At 40.4% G+C, this 19805-nt stretch overlaps 1 protein-coding gene across 1 annotated transcript in view; it reads left to right on the forward strand.

The window, feature by feature from the left end:
- Window positions 1-19805, forward strand: part of LOC119908149 (glutamate receptor ionotropic, kainate 5-like) — a 99109-nt gene that overhangs the window by 4455 nt on the left and 74849 nt on the right. The window contains exons 2-3 of the mRNA XM_038725904.1: window positions 12893-13057; window positions 17647-17744. Of these exons, the coding sequence (XP_038581832.1) occupies window positions 12893-13057; window positions 17647-17744 (263 nt within the window). The remainder of the gene's footprint in view (window positions 1-12892; window positions 13058-17646; window positions 17745-19805) is intronic.

A 19805-nucleotide genomic window follows, 5' to 3' on the forward strand; every position in this document is an offset into this window, starting at 1 on the left:
GTCAAAATGTAACTAAAACTATTTGGTTGAATTTGAGCTTGACAATGTTTTTTTACATGTTCTTTGTCAGTAGACATTATTTGATCCACCTCACCCCTGTTAAGGTCAATTTTTAAACCAATAAGGATGAAAACTCCTCCGAATCATGGTGGAAAGCAAGTAAGTGGACTGTGTGATGAGATTGTTCTGTTACTCAGTGGCGGTCTGGCCATCTGGAGTACTGGGAGTACCTGTACTTTTTTACTAATAATAAAGCCCCGCCCCATCCGTCATGCTAACACACACCCCAGTGACACTGACAGCTGGGAAAAGAGCTACAACAGAAAATGGAAAAGTAGATTTTAATGTTATGTTAAGAGTCGGGCTGAAAAGTCCAGAGACAAAAGAGTCAAAGGTCTTTGCTGAAATGCACTTCTTGGTTAAGGTCAGGTAAAGGCCATGGTCAAAAAAACTATGCTGACTGTTGACAAGATACACAGATAATTTAGCAAATGAGGATACTTTTGGACCTTCTCTTCAAAAGTAGATGGACAGAACAGATTTTTAAAAAAGTGCTTGAGAAAGAAACACTGCCTATTTCACACACTCCGTCCTATTGCTGCATAAATTGTGTTTCAGAAAGTTCACATGGCAACAGGGTTCGGAGAGGGAGGTTGGTACGAAATCTGACAAGCATTTTGTTTAAAGCAAACTGAGACCTGAAGAGGTTTTGCATCTGTAAAGCATCATGTGACTTCTCCCTTTCTGCTGAGAGAGGAGTTTGAGGTGTTTTGAGTAAACATCTCATGCTGATGTTTGCTGGGGGAGGACAGTATCTGTAGAAAACAATTTCTCATTTGTTGAATTTGTTTTTGTGAGTGGCTTCGATTGTTGTACTAGAAAAAAGGCTGAAAATGGGAGTATAATGATTTTGGTGCTCATGTACTTTTTAAGTAGCTTCAAATCATCTTGTTTTTTAGACTACATCAGACCTGTAACTGCTAAAGTAGGCATATTTTCCCTGCCTGAGGAAACTGAAGCTCTTTTATAAACAGGTTCCTATGATGAAATTTCTCTTTTTAAGTATATGAGGAAACAATTCTCGTGTACAAACCCATGAACACAGCTTGCCTGATCAACAGTGATCCCAGACAATCTATCTATTTACCCAACATAATGACAAACCTGGATACCTTAACGAAATTTGAAAGAAGCCAAAACACAAACTGCATTCTTCTAACAAACGAGCAAACCCGTGTGCCAGTGAATTGTATTTACAAGAACAACATCTGTACAAAATGTGTCCTCAGACGACTCAAGCATCTCAGTACATTGCCAGTCTTATCCATGGAAACAAACCGTCCAAGAAAGCAATTATAACCAGCACTTCACATGAGCAGCAATCAATTCACAAAACAAGAACAACCCAGCTTTAATTATCAATCACATACGTTTAACAAGCAGATTCATCGCTGTCATGCTGAGAAACAACCCAGATGAGATCAGGAACTGTGACTGTAATTAGAGCACTTAGAACTTTTTGTTTATGTTGCAGGTCTCCGGCCCAGCCGCCACACCAAGTCCCAGTCAAAAGCCAATTAGTGTTCAGAGAAACTGATACAAGAAGAGAAACAAACAGGAGACATTCTGTGTCCATCAGATGGTTGACCAAGAAGTTATCACTTTAGCACAGTTGATTCCAACAGTGTGACACGTTGAGTGTCTGAAGGTGCATAAAATTGTCTTCAACTTAGTTTTCAACAAGACTAAGGGGAGTTTCACACCTACCTCGTTTGGTCCGGACTTTCTAACTTTTCAGTCTGAAACAAAATTACAGATGTGAAACCTCCCCGGACCATGGACCGGATCAAACAGACAAAATTTGGTCCAACAAAAAAAGGCAGTCCGGTTCATTTCTAGTGTGAAAGCATTTTCTGCATGGTTCAGACATTCAGACCATTTACAGGAAGGTCGGTGGTCTCTGTGTAAACCAGCATTTAAAGACAGTATTAATAATCTCCCGTGACAGCTCATCTTTTGAAACAGACGACCACCATAAAAGCAAACTACCGCTCACGTATTTGGTCTCTCCTCGAACGGAGATGGAGAAAGATGGCTTGCAGTGTTCTCCTGCTTTCCTGCCGATATAGGTTAATGTTTGCACAACGAAGATGTTCATTTGGTGAATTTAAACTAGCCTCGAGTATAGTTGGTGCTGCAGGTAGTAATGCCATAATAACAATATACAGGCAAAGATGTGCATCTCTCATTCAGTCATTCTTATTAAAGCTACCCATGGAACTGTTTAAAAACCAATCAGTGTCAAGGAAGGGGAGACCTTGAGAGTGGTTTAACTATTTCTTGACGAACAACAGTGCAGTGACTTCAGGGAGTCTTGTCAACCAATGAATGGATTGGAAATAGTTATACAGTATAACCCCCTCTAAAACCACAAGCAACCAGATGTGCTCTTTTCACATCTCATACAGATTCAACAAAAAACAATACACCATGTTTATAGGTGAGCTTTGGAGTTGGCAGATATAGGTGGATTTTTGAACTTTGGACAGTGTCAGGCTAGTTGTTTCCCCCTTCGTCCACTCTTTATGCTAAGCTAGGCTGAACACATTCTGGCTCTAACTTCAGGTACACAGACTGATTGATATTTACCTTTTCATCAAACTCTCAGAAAGAAAGCAAATGGTGAAAGCATGGATGTTTTAAAAGAGCGGGACACCATGCAGTCGCAAGTTAATTTATTTCTCTTTGTATTACATGTATTCAAACCAATGTTGTTTTCTGCGTGAAATAAAAGTCATCCTTTAATGTTACTTTAATGTAACTTAACTTACGTATCTTTAAGTTTTTTACCCCTAACCTTTTTCTTAAACCTAACCAAGTAGTTTAAGTAAATTGTGATGTTTGACAACGTTAACCATTAGTTTTGTTTTGAAAGTCTAACCAGACGTTGCATTTTTATTATTTCTAACTTGACCAGACATTGCATATTCATTGTTGCTAACTTGGGGTACCCGGGACGTTAAAAAGCGACTCTAAGGGGTCTTGACCAGGAGTCCATATGTGACGAGTTGGTGAGTGAGAATAAGTTGTCTTTGGAATTAATGGAACAGATCTGTCTTGTATCAGTTCTTTTACATCCTTGCATCAAAAACGTACTGCAGTGATGTACATGTGTACACCAGGAGCCTGCGGCATTGATGTTACAAGCGCTTACAGGTGCAACAGAGTACACTTTTGACCACAGCCAAACGTACCGATCAGTGATGCTATCTGTCGTCAGGATTGCATTACATAGCTGTTCATGTTCCAGAATCTGTACTGATATAAAGCGGTGACTTATAGTGTTGAACATCAAAAGAGCATGAGATAAATCTTTAAGTGACATCAGCGTGCAGTTACTTTCTCCTCTGGCAGGATTAAAAATCAAGTCAAGGGCATAAATATTGTACTGAAGGATTTTAACGATTCAGCCGCAACAGTGTCCTCCAGCTGCTGCTAAAAACCTCCATGAATTACTTAAACCTGTGCCATCAGTCATTCTGAACGATTCATTAGCTTAAGTTCGTCAATAAATATCTCTAAACTACAGAGGAGCCAGTGTGTAAAAGGTAGTTTGTCACCGCAGTACGTCTGTAAGAGTAATCCTTCCAAAATGAGCTCAAAGTACATTTTCAGATTTGGGGCATACGTCATTTTATAAGTGAAGGTGTCAGTTTTTATTTGAAAAGGTGAATGTCTCATTTTGGAGGAAAACCCCTGAAAATAAATGTCATAGGTTTTGGGGAGGAGACTTGTTTTCTATTCCATCCGACCTCTGAGCCTCTTAATAAACCCAGAAGCTCAATATTAAAGGTCAGAAACATTACAAATGTAGTACAGAAGTAAATAAATACAATACAAAGATAAATACATTGATGGGAAGAGAAGAAAGCACTCAGAGCGGAAGGAAAGAGAATCAACCCTCTAGAGAAATGAGAAGTAAACTAATCCTTTGTTGGCCCGGAGCTTTAATCTGAAGGACTTGCTGTTTGAGAAAAGTACCGACTTTTTAAAAACACACCCTGCGGCTCGACTTTAACAAAGTATCTCTGCTTAATGCCTCTCAGACTACAACTGCAGCCTTTGTCTGTGATATGAATGGTTTTACTATTTGGGAATGCTGAATATCAGCACTTTTCCCAAGAAACTGGAAGGCCAAAACTGAAGCTGGATTTAATCAGAACTTAGACTTAATCAGAAAGTTAGATAATGGGAAAGTGATCAAATTAACTCAAGGTCCACTGACCTGGGCTCAATATGACATGACTTAACTGGCCAATCAGACTTATGTGCTTGTGTTCCAACAAACTAACAGTGAGTAATGATTTTAAAAAAAAGTTTTCTTTACCAACAAAAAAGTTCCCTATGCTTAAAACAACACAACTTAATTTTTGAGTGTTCTGTTTATGTGTAAATTATTGCTACACAATGAAATACACAAAAGAAATTGAGGAGCTGCAAAAAATGAAACAACATGTGGATTGTGATGACGAGGCTCCTGAAAAAAAATCAGCGTTAAAAGCGTTATGGATTAAATGGATTAAAGGATTTTAAGAGACTGTGGTGGGTGAGCGTCGGACCCTCTCGGGGGGTCCGAGGGCAGGCCCCCACTTAAGAAAATTTTGTACATTTTAAAGTTAAATGCATTAATTTGGTGCAAAATCAAGAGGCTATCTATGAAGAACTTTGCACTATTGTAAACAATGTTGTGCTCTTGTAATCTATTTGATCATAAAACCATTGTATCGCTATAAATGGTGATGAAACAGCAACAAAAGTCAACAAATTTATTTAATCTTTTTTAAGAATAGAAAATAGAATAAGTAATTTCCCGAACATTTTATTGTTGTTGTTTTATTTAATTAATTATTTAATTGAATATAATCCAATTAATCTTATTTCCATCCTGTATAGACACCTTATTTTGAAAACCGGGCGTTGTCACATGTGTATGCTCGCGCTGAATTCATCCAGTCTGACCCAGTTTGATAAATAATGTTGTATGTGGTTCTCGTAAAATGAAGACTTCACAGTCTCTCTTCGGGCAGGACTCTCATACTGCAGCACTTGTCTTTGTAAAGAGACAAACTGAAAGGATAAAGTCTCTAACCTGCCTGTCAGCACGCTCTGGGCCGCTTCACTTACCGTAAAGGCTTGAATATGTGTGCACTGCAGCCGCAGTTGCTTTTCTCCTGCTGCACAAAGTTGGAACCACACTATTGCCTGGTCTCAGATCAGTCACTGATCTCAGCTCACAGTAAGCTCACTCAGGTAGAATGTGTCCGACTTGACGGCGCCGTATTTATGCCCCGCCCCTGCAGTCACATGCAGCTCACATGAGACTATCAAGTCGCGAAAGTCAGCCGCCGTCATCTCGAACACACCTATTATTACAGTTTATCCTCATTTCATCACAAGCCATCCAACAGATGTTTTAGTCTGGACCAAAGGGGTGGACCAACTGACTGAACTTACCATCCCTGCAGACACATCACTAGCAAGCCTAAAACATCTCAAAAATGGTTCCAGATTTATTGTGAAAGTTCAGAAGACTGAAGAAGAAGAAGAAATAAGAGTCTCCAAGCTCTCACCTCCTTGTTTACCTCCATGAGTAACTGAATTCTTCAGGTAACAGTTTTCCTGTCACATCGCAGCTCTCCACTTAAACCAAATGTTACATTGTCAGGGTGGCCCACTCAGAACAAAAATCAATACATCTGTTAAAAACACACTTTTATACACTGGACAACACACACAGAGTAGTGTTTTCCTCTGAAAGGACAACAGCCACCAGGGGCCGACGGAGCGATTTGTTGTTTTTAGACTCTATTTTGTCTGGTCCCGGGGAATCTGACGAACTACCTGCAGCCCACAGAGTCCAGACTTATCAAAGTATGTCAACTGCATGTAGCTCAGAGGTGGGAAGTGACAAGAAACCCTATTAGTCATTTTTACCTGAACTTACAACGCCTCCAAGGGTGAAATAAAATCAGTCTGAAGAGGTCTGTCTGCCTCCATAAAAGGTTTTTTATCGCCGTGTCTCAGGTTAAATCCAGAACAAAACGCACAGCGGCGGCACTTCGACTCGCTCTACAACCTCTTTACATAAATACAAGATGACGTTTGTGCACCGGCAGGTAGAAAGATGGGAGCGAAGGTGTTTCACCACAAGGGTAAGAAGTGAATTTGAAACAGCATCATTTGATATTAAGTTTGAGTGGGGCTTGTTTTACTGCTCAGTTGGTAAACAGGACTGTCAGGAGGTAATTCACAGGGGAAAAAAGGAAACACAAAGAGAGGAATAAAACAGAGTGAACAAGTTTATCACAAAATGCTACAAATGGGGTCAGAGCAGTGAGTATTTGCAGATGCTCACAGTGTAAATGGAGAGGAAGTGAATTTAGAGTGTAGGAAAAGGAACAGGTGTTTCATTTTAAGAACCTGTTAGTTGTATATAAAATGATAAGTAATTTGCCTCACTTCCAGAATCTATGGGAGATGTTTCTCACACTGCCCTTAAATACATCAGTGAGAAAACATTAACTCCTACAGATAAATCCTTTAAGAAAGTTTAGCTAATGAGTGAAAGAATGGCTCAAGAAATCTCTGTGCTTTATTTGTAAGGGATCAAATAAAACTAGAGCTGGGCAAGTTAACGCATTAATTAATAAACGCTTTAAAAACGCTCCTGCACTCCTCAGGTGAACAGACAAGGAGACAGGCGCTCTATGGATAGTAGGGGAGAGCGGGGTATGTTGTCACACTTTTCACACCATCTAATATTTGCTGAGCAGCGTACATCACAATGGTACAAATGTCATACCAAATGAAAGAATGAAGTTTTGTACTCATTACATCTTCATATCTTATCTCATTATGGAGCTGTAGACTGTTGAATAGAGAGTGTGCACTTCAAACTATCAAACAATTAGAACACTTAATTGTGAATATTGATTTCAATTTCAAATTTTAACCAGAACTAAAAGTAAAATCAATCAACAATCAAGCCTAGAGAATTTGGAAATTAAATAATTTAATTAAAAACAAAAATGTTGGCAGAGCTCACATTAAGTGGGACAACCTCTTTCTTTGAACTTTAAATTCAAACGTTCTCTGGAGTGCAAATGGATCTGTCGTAACTGAATGTGATGCTGCAGATGTTTTATTATATTATTATTATTATTTTATTATTAAATGTATAACTTTCAGTTATAGTTACAGTCTCTCTTAAAATGAATTGTGCAGCGCGTCCCGTTCAAAAAGTTCAATACAATTCAACTTCAGCGGCGCTTGTCGCTACGCCTTGTGAACTTCACCTCACTCTAACTGGGACACTTGCTAGAGACTGTTTCTCCTGCTCCCTGATAGAAGAAAAATGTTTTTGCTGAAAACTTTACTACTTTAGAATTCATTATTGAACTTTGTGCATGACAATAAGATGAATCTCAATTAGAAAAATGTATTGTTGCCCAGCAATAAAATTGAATAAAATAAAACTTTATTTACAATGCAAAATCACCATGCAGCATGGTCCCAGTACACTTTCCAAGGAATACAGAGGATAAAATGCAGAATACACAAGATGAAGCACAGCAAAAACAGCAAGAAAATGAATAATGCTAAATTTAAAAACATCAGATAAGAGGCACTGGATCCAACATGAATTCTAGGAGAGGCTATAATGATTTGAGTATATGTGGACTAAAAGGTTTTCAGTCTTGACTTAAAGATCTCTACTGAACGTGTTTCCATATAATGGAAGGTCATTCCATAAATAGGGTGCACTGTCTGCAAAAGCTCTGTACCCAGCTGATTTTTTGTTAAACAAAAGAATGACCAGGAGACCAGTATTGAGCAAGCAGAGAAGGCATGCTGGTATATATAGTGTAATTATCTCAGCTAGGTAGGATGCTAAATGTAAATACTCTGTATTTGTATAGAGCCTGTCTTAGTCCGACCACTCAAAGCGCTGTTACACTACATCGCATTTACACACATTCGGACTCTGAGGCTAAGTGCTCAAACAGAAGTATCATTCATGACACAGCCATCGGGGGAAATTCAGGGTTCAGTATCTTGCCCAAGGACACTTCGACACGGAGGAGCCCGGGATTGAACCGCCGATCTTCCAATTAGTAGGCAACCCGGGGCTGCTGGAGCCACAGCCGCCCCATTCATGGATTAGAACTTGTGATGGGATTTTGGCAGTGTTAACACCTTCATGGTGTGTTTTGGTTCCTTTTGTCTCTCGACAGGTAAATATTAACGAGCACTGAGCCGGTAACAAAGATGGCTGCGCAGAGCATCATTACAGAAAGAAACCAAGAGAGTGGCTCCACTCCAAAACCCTTCAGGACCGAGTTCAAGCGTTTGACCCTCTGTGATTACTTCATCTTCTCTGTCCAGTAGCTGTATGTGTGTGTGCGTGTGGTCGCAGTGACCCAGAGAACCAGATATTGTGTTAACACAGATAGTGTCTGAACAGACTCCTGACTCCTTATCTTCCCTTTCATCTTCATCCTCCCTCTCCTCTCATCGCCTCCCTGCCTCTGATCTTTCTGGGAAGATACTGAGCTCCAACTCTCTGTCCTTGTTTGCTCCAACAAACCTCAGCTTTTTCCAGTGAGACTGAAGATACTGGCTGCTCTAACTCAGATTTATACCAGGATGTTGTCAGAAATATTCCTCCTTTTCTGGCTTGTTGACACAAACTGTGTCTCAGTTCCAAATTAGGGGTGTGACGATACATTTAGCTCACGATACGAGACTATGCACAATATTGTGTTCATGAGAACAAGTTAATTTTTTGAATTCTGGAGACATTTTCTGCACCAGTATATGGTGAAAATGTCTTTATTCATATGAAGAAAAACACAAAATTCAGGTGACAACTCAAAATATTAAAATATATTGGAACATAATGCAGTAATCAGTAGCTTGGTTTTTTGGTTAGCCTATTTTTTTTGACATTTGTTTCTTCTATATTTACACGGCATTGCATGTTTTTCTTATTATGCAAATAAATCTTTCTCAAAGCATTAACATTTCTTGTTGCAAGATATTTTTCAGAACATTTTTAACAAATGTTTTCGAAAAGTTATGGGGACAATATCACTCATTTCAAAAAGTGGTGGGGACATGTCCCCAGCATCCCCAGTGTAAATGACCGCTATGCATTTACTCTAAGCAGGTTTTGAGCGTGTGATGTGAACACACAGGCTTTGTGACAAAAGTAAATAAACTTACAGATATCAGTATATAAACTAAAGAGAAAAACAGATCTTAGAAATTGAAATATACATATTAAATTGTTTGAAACATTTATAGTAGTAGTAGTTAAGTACATTGATTTTCAAATAACTGCAACTTTAGTACTGAACTTTAGTAAAGTATGTACTTTACTAAAGTTCAGTACTAAAGTTCTGTTTACTGTTTGTTAAAAAACACACCAGCAGTGTATGATGCGTGATGAAACACCTGCACCCGCTCACACATCAGCAGCATCTTGACCTGCATCGCTGATGTACTCTTCAGAAAAACAGCTTTTTTCCTTTAGCTGCAGTAATTTGCACATCTGTCTCTTCTTCTAGATGATGTGTCCAGTGTGTGATGGACATCAGATGACATGACGTTCCACAGTTCAGCCAGTGTGTGCTGAACTTTTGAATGAAATGCACTTTTTATTTATACTAACTGGACTAAAACCTTTTGAGAATTTGGATCAGCCTGTAATGTTTTTTACTTTCTTCTTCTGGTGCTGGTGGTGGATTTTGTTACCGCTGGAAAGAACCAAGCTAACTGTTTCCCCGTATTTTCAGTCTTGATGCTAAGCTTACCAGCTGCTGGCTGTAGCTGCGTATTTATCATACAGGCTTGGGAGTGGATCTCTTCTAACCCTCTGCAGGAAAGTAAATAAGCTTGTTTCAAATGTTTCCTGTAATCAACGGATTTAGTAGCCTGGACTTAAAACAGGATGCAGCACATCTTCAGTATCAAAGTCCTGAGCTTTGATAACCCACCGTTCACCTCAGCCACCGTCCTCCAACTTTTGTGTGGTACACGAACATTTCCTCATTCAGAAAATGTTGACAGTGAACATAATCCAGGCAGTGATGATGTTTCCTCCGAGTCATATTTGGGCGACGATTTAGTAATATATGAATGTTATGGACAGGGTTGCTCAATGGGAAAAGGCTCTATGTACCTTTATACAGATCCTCAGATATTAGTTAAACAGCCTCAGAAACTACCAATTTGTATTTTTGTCCTTTTTGGAGTTGCGTTCCTGAGGACATCACCACACCATGGCGACTCAGAGAGCAACACGAACCATCTGTCTCTCTTTGTATTTTCCTAAACTGCAAAAACCCACAACAGTCTTTTTGAGGAAGGACACGGTAAATTGCCTCCTAGTTCGCCCCGAGAGGCGTTAATTATTTAAGAAACACAAATCAAATCCAGAACAAACCCCAGCGGCAGCAGCAGACTTTCTGCTTGTTACTGAGTCTCAGCAGCATATTCACTTTGATTTTTAGTCTTGTTGTGTGGTGTCTTTGCTCTGCGGCGTTACAGCTCAGTGTCCGCTCAAACAGGGAAATAAGGAAGGATGAATTATAGTGTAAAAAAATCCATCTTAAGGCTTGTAATCAAGTCCTGAGTCTGAAATTCTTTAATTCTCCTCTTCCTCTGTGGTTAAAATAGAAAAAAATTGTTGCTCTCATCTGCTAGTTTATTTAACACCTCCACTTTCTATATAATGAACTGCCTGGTCGCTCTCTCCTGAATTTCCATCTGCTATCTCTGTGCCTTCTCGTCCTTTGCATTCTGCCACCTCTCTCCGATCGTGCGGTCACATTTTGCAGTGTGCTCAATATTCAAAGCAGGTGAGACAGCGGGGAGGTGGTGACAAAAATAAACATGGCAGGTGTTACTGTACACAGGCACCAGGTACCCTTTCTTTACCATTACGAGCAGGAGGAAATAGAAACGATGACGAGTTGCTTTTATTCGCTGTTTAAATCCAAGGACGAGTGTTAAATCTATTTTTGGTACGTCATCTTGCTTGCTGTGATGTTTTCTCTTCTCACACGCTGTACAGGTTGTGTTTCACCTGGCGGAGCTCCAATCATGGTTGTCCCATTTACACCTGTAGTAGAAGGCAGTTCGTACCTGGTGATTCCATGTGTTTTTGTGCTCTGCAGTGTTTTCAGGTGAAGAAGACCCACTTTAAGTGACTCTGGGGTTCAAGAATGGGTTTTGATCAGTGTGCAAAAACACAAACTAAATACCATGAGAAGTAGACATGCTATAAATATTATAACCACAGTTCTAAGTCACTGGATGGTGTTTATTCAGCTTCACATAACAAATAGCGTACAAAACTAACCTAATAATCATTATTACCATGATGAAGGTAACTGACTTATCTCTTATGTTGAGACATCGTGGTCAAGATTTATATATCTCATCTAACTATAGATCACTTACACCATGTGTAGTCAGAATGTAGGAGCTCCTGTGAAGCGTGCATTTCCATCAATATTAATATACAGTCGCCTTTTCCAGATAAGAATTCATACGGGTTTTGTTTACTTAGGTTCCAAAAACAGCATCCTAAATAGTTCTCTTTTGTCCAAAAATACCATCAAAACCACGCACAAGTTAGTAAGGAAGTTTATAAGGAACTGATGACAAAAGCCGTCTGAACAGCCTGTCATTGGGATGAGGAGTTGCATGTAAATAGCCCATGAGCTGTCAAAGTATTTTATCTGTCGGGCAATTTCCTCTGCCAAACAGAAGATGCTAATGCAGAAATGGGTGTGAAGAGGGTCCAGTGAAATTGTTCTCCACCCCACAACAACAAAAAATAGTTGTCTGCCCTAAAATAACCATGGTAAACATGGCAAATATGACTCGGCACAACACCGGTGAAGCTGCGACTCCGTCTCTTCAGCAAGTGTTCCTCTGCTGCCACTACACACACACGCTACGCCTACAGGAGCGCGCTGACGACCCAGGGTTAGGGTTACAATTTTGGATTTATTTAGGCACTTTTATTGAAAGTTTTTTTCTTTCTACATGTTGAAATGTGTATTGTAATAGGCTGTATATTAACTTCTATGTACAATCAGACCTTGAGCACCCCCATATCGCCAAAATGGCGTGATCCTTGTTTTGCTGCGAAGCTTCGACTGTGAGATTGACAGTCGAATCAGGCTCCGCCCATTGAAGCAACGAATCTTCAACTATTCGGGGTCAGCCCTAGAAAATACAGTAGTTTAGAGGATAATATAGAGAAATGAGCGCATTCTGGAGGATTCTGGTTAGTTAAAATAGTGAAATAAAAAACTATAAGCTGTACAAGATGTTAGCAAAAACTGTCTTTTTCAGTAATGTCCTGAGAGCTGCCCAGCTCCACTGGGGGTTCTGGGTTGTTTCTAATGAGGGCTGCTATTTTACACCCCCACCCTGCCGGTCCGGCGATCAAATCAGCAACCTTCTACGTACCAAATCTCTGCCTTAACATTAGAAGTCACTTATCTGTCCCATTGTGTTTTTGTTCTGTTCGTCATTCTGACTCCATGATGAACCCACATGAACAGATTGTGATTAATCTGAAATTGTGAATTCTCAGGGTATAACAAAGACCAGCAGTTATGGTCTTGAGTCATTTTAAAACTTTGAAGTGAAAGCTTTTCCTTGGATTTCATGTCCTTTAACTTTTATCTCATAATCCAGTCACACCAGCTCCATTAGTAAAGTGACCTCCACTGTATCGTCTGACATCCACATAAAGACATAAACACATTTTTCATATTCATTTCTCAACCTTCCAACCTCTCTCTCCCTCCAGCGGCCATTTTGGATGATCAGTCAGTGTGTGGTCGTGGTGAGCGTCTGGCGTTGGCTCTGGCGAGGGAGAACATCAACAGTCTGATGGAAGGCACCTCCCAGGCGAGGGTGGAGGTGGACGTCTACGAGCTGCAGAAGGACTCCCAGTATGACACCACTGACACCAGTAAGTCACTGTCCTCTCCTTTAGCTTCATCGTGTGGCAGTAAGTTTCCCTTCCAGCTGCAGCAGCTCTTCACGCAATAAAGCATCAAACTTTATTTAACAAGGCAGGTCAATAGTGCGGCCGGTGCAAATGGTTCTTCCACGCTCAGTGAAGCTGCACTTTAAATATCACACATTTTCAGCAGAGCTACACACCAGGGAGGACACAGTCTTTACAATGAAGGGTTAAAGGTGCTTAAAAATGCATTTAGGCGTCGTAATCAATAATAACTCCCCTACATATAAATCTAGATTCCCTTAAGTCACAGACAATGTCATAATGACTTGTCATAGCAGGTAAAGCACAGGTGTGAATAATAACATCTATAATAACTCCCTGTTAACGATTTGCTCATTGTCCCCGAGCTCACTGCTTCCTATCCACCTCATTTAAAAACCCAACAGCAGCCTGAACGCCTCTGCATTTTAAAAACAGGAAGAAGGAAGAACCGAGGAGATGAAAACAATGACACACGTGCTGTAAAAAGGCGACGTGCAGCCGTTGGCAAAGTTATTAACAGCGAGACATCATGTGCAGTAACAATATCCACATCACTCTTTCCTGTAGACACTCCTGGAATAAATTAAGATAACATAAGATAATCCTTTATTGATCCCCCAGAGGGGAAATTGGGGTATCATAGCAGCACAAACACGAAGTACAGATAAACACAGAAACTCAAAATAAAAGTACGTAAAATAAGAATAGAATAAAACAGAAACTATACAAGTGCAATTAAACAAACTTGCAGGCGATAGCCGTACCCATAGAGTATACCCACAACTGGATTTGTAGATGAGCAGAGCGACTGTGCAGTACCATCTCAAGCAAACAGCCACCTGTTTTAAGCCTTGCAGAAACTGTACACATTATATTACATTTATTTAGATGCAACTTTTAGCCTAACGACATAGAATCAGTACACTCCAACCACCTGGATAAACTCCCAAAATGTGCAAGAATCATTCAGGTAGATCAATTTCAGCAAATAACTTCCTGAAGAGCTACACTTAGAAACAACAAGAGATAGAGAAAGGGTTGCTTTTTTATGGGCCTTTTGCAGTCTGAACAGATGTTTAACTCTGCGATGGACGATGTGTAGAGTTTCTGCTGTCCTGATGTCGACAGGGAACTTGTTCCAGCATTGTGGAGCCAGGACCGCAAACAGCTGTGATTTTGTTGAGCGGCGGCCGGGCCCCCCTCTTTGTAAGGAGGTAGAAAGCCAATTGGCTGTAGCAGAGCGTAATGGACAGGCTGTGGTGTTTGTTTGTCCACGTCCTGGATGTAGGATGGGTCTGAGCCATTCGCAGCATGGTGGGGAAGTACCAGTGTCTTGAGTCACAGATTCAGATTAAACCTGATTTGAACCCTGAATTAGTCGCCACCAAACTTTCCTTCTTTTTTGGAGGGTTCCAGCTACCCCCACAACCCAGTTGGTCTCCCTCCAGATATCAGATTAGTTGATTCAGGATAAAGTTAAATGTATTTAGCCATTTCTGATGAAACCAGTTTGAGTTAATCTGGTTCAGAAAGCTGCCCTCTGTAGAACTATTACAGCCGTTTTTAGGTGTTTAACTAATCAATAGTGTTCTCAAGTGACAAGGTTTGTCACACTGATGAGTTTCAGCTTGAACATGATGGAAGCAGACATACAGACAGAAGGACAGATGGATGATGGCGGTGTTTTACAGATTCAGATCATGTAAGAGCGAGGTCATCGTGACCGCAGAGATCGCGGCGTTCTGCACGAGCAGCTGCTATGGATGTTTATTGATTATGAACTGCCAGCGGCACACAGAGAGGCAGTTAATGTTTTCTGGCAGAGCAGAGCAGTACACACACATTCACACTCACACGAACAGAAATTGAGAGGAAGCGGGTACAAATTGTGTAGTTAAAACAATGCATTGCATGGAAAAACATACAAACCACAGCACAATAATGAAAACATCCATATTGATACAGAAACAATCTGATCCGTACGCTCTGTTCAGTCCATGTCTGCTTTACAACAACAAGGTAGTTTGTTCCATTCAGTGATGCACTCTTTTTTTGGTTATTTACCTACTGAGTGAGTGGATCTGACGTGTTTCTTTCAGAAATAGTACTGAAAGAAAAAAAAAAATACAGATAATGGTTTCCTTTTTATGTAAACATCCAAAAATATAAACAAGAATAATCTTATTTTTGTGAAGCAGGAAAAAGGGAAACCAGGGCCCGTATTTATCAAGCTTCTCAGATTTACTCATAAGAACGCTGCTAAGAATTGATTCAAGAGTAAAAAAATTCTTGGCTCAAAGCTGAGCTTAAGAGTTAGTTATCACGCATTTCAGTCCTAATTTAAAGTGGTGTGTAGGACTAAATGTTAAGTGTCAGTCTGAGAGCTGATTCACGACACTTTGCTGTGCCGCACACAGGATTTTGGATGACGACATACGCAATGATGAATCACTGAACAGTTTCCTTATTTAAAAATATTCTCAGATAAATTCACATTGAATGGTGAAATTTCTTGTAGAAGTTTACATTCAACACATTTGATGATAAGGAATTTTCAAGAGAACACGTTAAAACACATTGAAGGATAGTGCTGATAACATGGAGTGAACAAACAAAAGGGCCCTGGCGTCAGTTGCCAGTGTGTCTCTTAAGGTGTTGGGGAGTGAAGTTTATTCACTGCACAGCCTCACTGGCGTCCGTCACACGCGCTTATACAATATGTAAATGCTCTGTATTTGTATAGCGCCTTTCTAGTCTTTGTGACCACTCAAAGCGCTTTTACACTACATCTGCATTCACCATTCACACACTGAATGTGCTCAAACAGAAACTAACATTCATACACATTCATACACTGGTGGAACAGCCACTAGGGGCAGTTCGGTGTTCAGTATCTTGCCCAAGGACACCTCGACATGTCTGGGATCCGGGGATTGAACCACCTCCTGAGCCACAATGCAAGACTTTGGGAAAACTTCTCAGTTGTTTCTGACAAAAATGAATGTAATGATTTATGTCTGTTATTCAGAACGTTTAGCATAGCCCAAACATTTGTGTCCTTTTTTACTCTGCATGTCACAATGTTTGCAGGAGCCGGCGGTAACGGTCACAAAATCAGCGGCAGTGGGATCAAGTAAACAGTCCGCCACAGGTCTCTAATGTGGAGCTCTAAGTGCCATAAGTGTTTCCATGACTTATATATCGATGGTTGTGATGGCCCCAAATCATCAGCATTGCATTGCTGCATTTGTTCTTTGGCAAAGAAAGAAGCGTCACCACCACCTTCAGTTTAGCTGATAACGCATTGCTGTGTAAAGTCAGTGGTGAGATGACGTCCTTCACCAACTCGCTGACAAAGATTATGCCTGCGCTGTCCGACCCCGTCTTATTAACTGCGCGTCGTCAAATAATTCAGGAAGATTCTTCCTCTCCTGAAAGACTCACGCATGTCTCTGTCTCTGCAGTTCCATCACAAGCCCCTACTGGCAGCTCCTAACCTCTTGAGAGACCTCTGGAGCTGCCTTAAATAACTGGGAGAGTAAGAGTCATTCTTAGCTTTAAGAAATTTGAAACTTGCTTTTATTCTTAAGTTTGAAAGTGGGAGTAAATTTCATGAATTCTCAGCACAAACAGTAATTTAAGAAGCTTGATAAATACCCGCCGAGAGCTTTTCACTGACCCCAAAACAAATTCTGGTCAGGGTCAGGCAACCGTGCCAAACTGCTTATTAGTCTATTTGAGCAGGGATCTGCTCAATGGTCAACAGGAAAAAAACGATTAAAAAAATAAACAACAACAGTGCAGCTTCCACCAGTCAATATTGTTGCAGTATATCACATGATAATTAGCTACAGTCTGTACTGAATGAGCAAAGTATTACTGTGCCCTTACAGGATTAAGTTGTAAATGTGTTTTATGCCCTGGGTTTTGCCTCTGAGGTTATCTACAGGCTGCCCTAACATATCCCCTATTTGCTCTCCAGCTTGGCCCATTAACATAAAAATGTCCATTATAATCAATAGTCTTTATAATAATGTTGTATCAAATGACAATGTGAAAACAATGTTTATTGTAAAAGGGGTCTCTGGTAGTTATGAAGCTACAGAGAATCATCAGCTGACTCTGCAGCTTGCCTGAGCTTAATAGCTTCACTATAAAGTGACTTTCAGCTAATTGTTTATCTGTCTGGCTGCTGCTTTCTCGTTCTGCTTCACTCTCGGCGCTCGTTTCACACATGTGCCTCATTTCCAGAGACAAAGCTTTAAAAAGCTGCTGTACACGAGCTGCTCAGCAGCAAACAGCAGCTGGTGAACATAGTGGAGCATTTAGCAGCTAAAGAGCCAGATATTTCCCTCAGGAGCCGGTGGAGACCAGAAACAGAGCTCTACTGGACTCACGTTCATCATGTGACACAAACACGACTCCACATGAATGACCTCGTGGCTCTGTAGCTGCTGGATGTGGAAGCAGCTGTTTGCTCGGATGTCTTCCAGTTATTGCAGGTTTAACTTCTGATATATCTTTTTTTTGTCTCATGTTTTCTCTCTCAGTGTGTCAGATCCTGCCAAAGGGCGTGGTCTCTGTGATTGGCCCCGCCTCCAGTCCAGCCTCCGGGTCCACCATCAGTCACATCTGTGGGGAGAAAGAGGTGAGTCACATCACAGCGACACCAGATGAGAGCATGAGTACGTATGAGTTACGTATGATGACTTCACATCCACAACTCTGGTACTATAATAATGTGTACAAAGAGTAGTACTCTTATTATTATAATCTTCATTCACACTCCAAGAGCTACTATTAATATTACTAGGACAATACTATTATGTGTAAATGTTATTACTTTACAACTTAAAGATACTTTAATACAAGTAAAAGTCCTCCATTTAAAATTTATAGTTTGATGTACCATTTTTACCAGTAATAATACTTTCTGACTTGCCTTTCAGATGTGGCTTCATTAATGTTTTAGTAGCATTTAAATATCAATCTGTACCAGCGCATGCTATTTCATTAGCTGATCCCTTACAGTAACATCTGCAAAGTAACTACAGCCGTCACATAAATCCAGAAGAGAAAGATGTGTTATATTATTTCCCTCTGAAATATATTATTGTGTAAAGCTGCATAAAATGGAAATACTAAAGTTAATTTCCCCGTTCATGACAACTGTGCGGGAATTCATTTTTATAAATCTCGCCTGGTTAAATTATATTAAGGCTATAATATTAAGTTGTCAATAATTAAGAACATGGCTGCTTTGAGTGACAGGTGGGTGCTCTCTTAGGTAGCTTGCAAATGTTTAAGTTAGGCACAGCCAAGATGGCACCGGCCTGAGCCCCCTGGAAGCGCCCACAACAATGACTCTTCAGAAACCAAAGGGTCACGTCACGCCAGAACGAACACAGGAGCTCACACGTGGTCGTGATAATTGAATGAATGTAACCTTAGTTATTTAAATCTCATACTACGAGTAATACAAACTGTATTTTATGTGTGTACTTTATTTGGAGGTCTGTTTCAAAGTTAAACATGAGGCATGAAAGTATAAATTCCATTTTGATATTGCAGCTAATGTGGAACCATAGATGAAAACAGGTTTGATGTTGTAAGAATATCTACAGGAAAGGTGTCAGTTGCCAACGCGTTCTCATCTCAGTGTGTCATTACCTATGTTTTCAGACAGCGTGACAAAGTGTAATTATTTTACGCTAAAGGTTTTGCTACGTCGCCGCTCCGCTTGCTATGCCACTGCTCTGCTCATGGCCAATGTGCACAGCAGGAAAAGCCAGTCGACATGCATAAAGTCAGTGACTTAGATTTAGGCACTAAGATTTCTGATGGTTATGATGAGGGTAGGGGGCTTCGGGGGGCTGTCAACACCTTTAACACGAATGTAGCTAGCTAGCTAGCTAAATGCTAAATGTTCTAGCGTATGAGACGCCCCACAGTATCTCATCCAGAGCATCTCCCACAGAAGCTAAAGGGTACCTTCGTTAGCGTTGGTATTGGACGCCCTGAGAGGAGAACGGGCTCCAGTTGCAGGTGTTGAGGAGGATTTGACTGCAGTGACACTGAAACTGCGGAGTTTTAAAAAAGATCAGCTTTTTAAAGCCTTTAACTTCTGATTAACCATTTTCCTGCCTGAGTGAATCTACATGAGTCCATCTCCATCTCCTTCTAAGCCATTTAACCGTCGTGATATCCCCTTCCCCTTTTGCCTGACAGGTCTCATATTATTGGATTCTCTGCCTGGATTTAAAATAAGCTCTGCAGATCAGAGTGAAGCCCAGCTGAGCTAATTACAGTTTACTGTTTAAACCTCTGCAGGTACGAACTGAGCGGCAGATCACACAGGACGTTTGGCCCCTGACCTGATTCTTTATTCATCACTGATGTGATTAATTTTTCAATTTGTCATTAATTTTTCAGATTAAATACAGACACTGTCTGTCACAGGATCTTTGCTCTGTGGAGTTTAAATTGAAACAGAGCAGCTTTAAAACTCTGTGTGTGTGAAATCAGAGGGAAAAGCTCTCAGACTTGTTAAAGTATAGATTTTTTCATGTGAAGTCCAGTTTTCAGATGCTTTCCCACGTTTACATCCACGTTTATTTTTGGCGATCCAAAGGAACCTACTTGGCAACAGAACTAAACTTAGGAACTTAAAACGAGGGATGTATAGATGTCAGTTGCCGTCCACACTGAA

The sequence above is a fragment of the Micropterus salmoides genome, unplaced genomic scaffold (assembly GCF_014851395.1).
Source record: "Micropterus salmoides isolate LMB-PRFRI ecotype aquatic unplaced genomic scaffold, ASM1485139v1 Ms_hic_scaffold_17, whole genome shotgun sequence".
Lineage (NCBI taxonomy): Eukaryota > Metazoa > Chordata > Actinopteri > Centrarchiformes > Centrarchidae > Micropterus > Micropterus salmoides.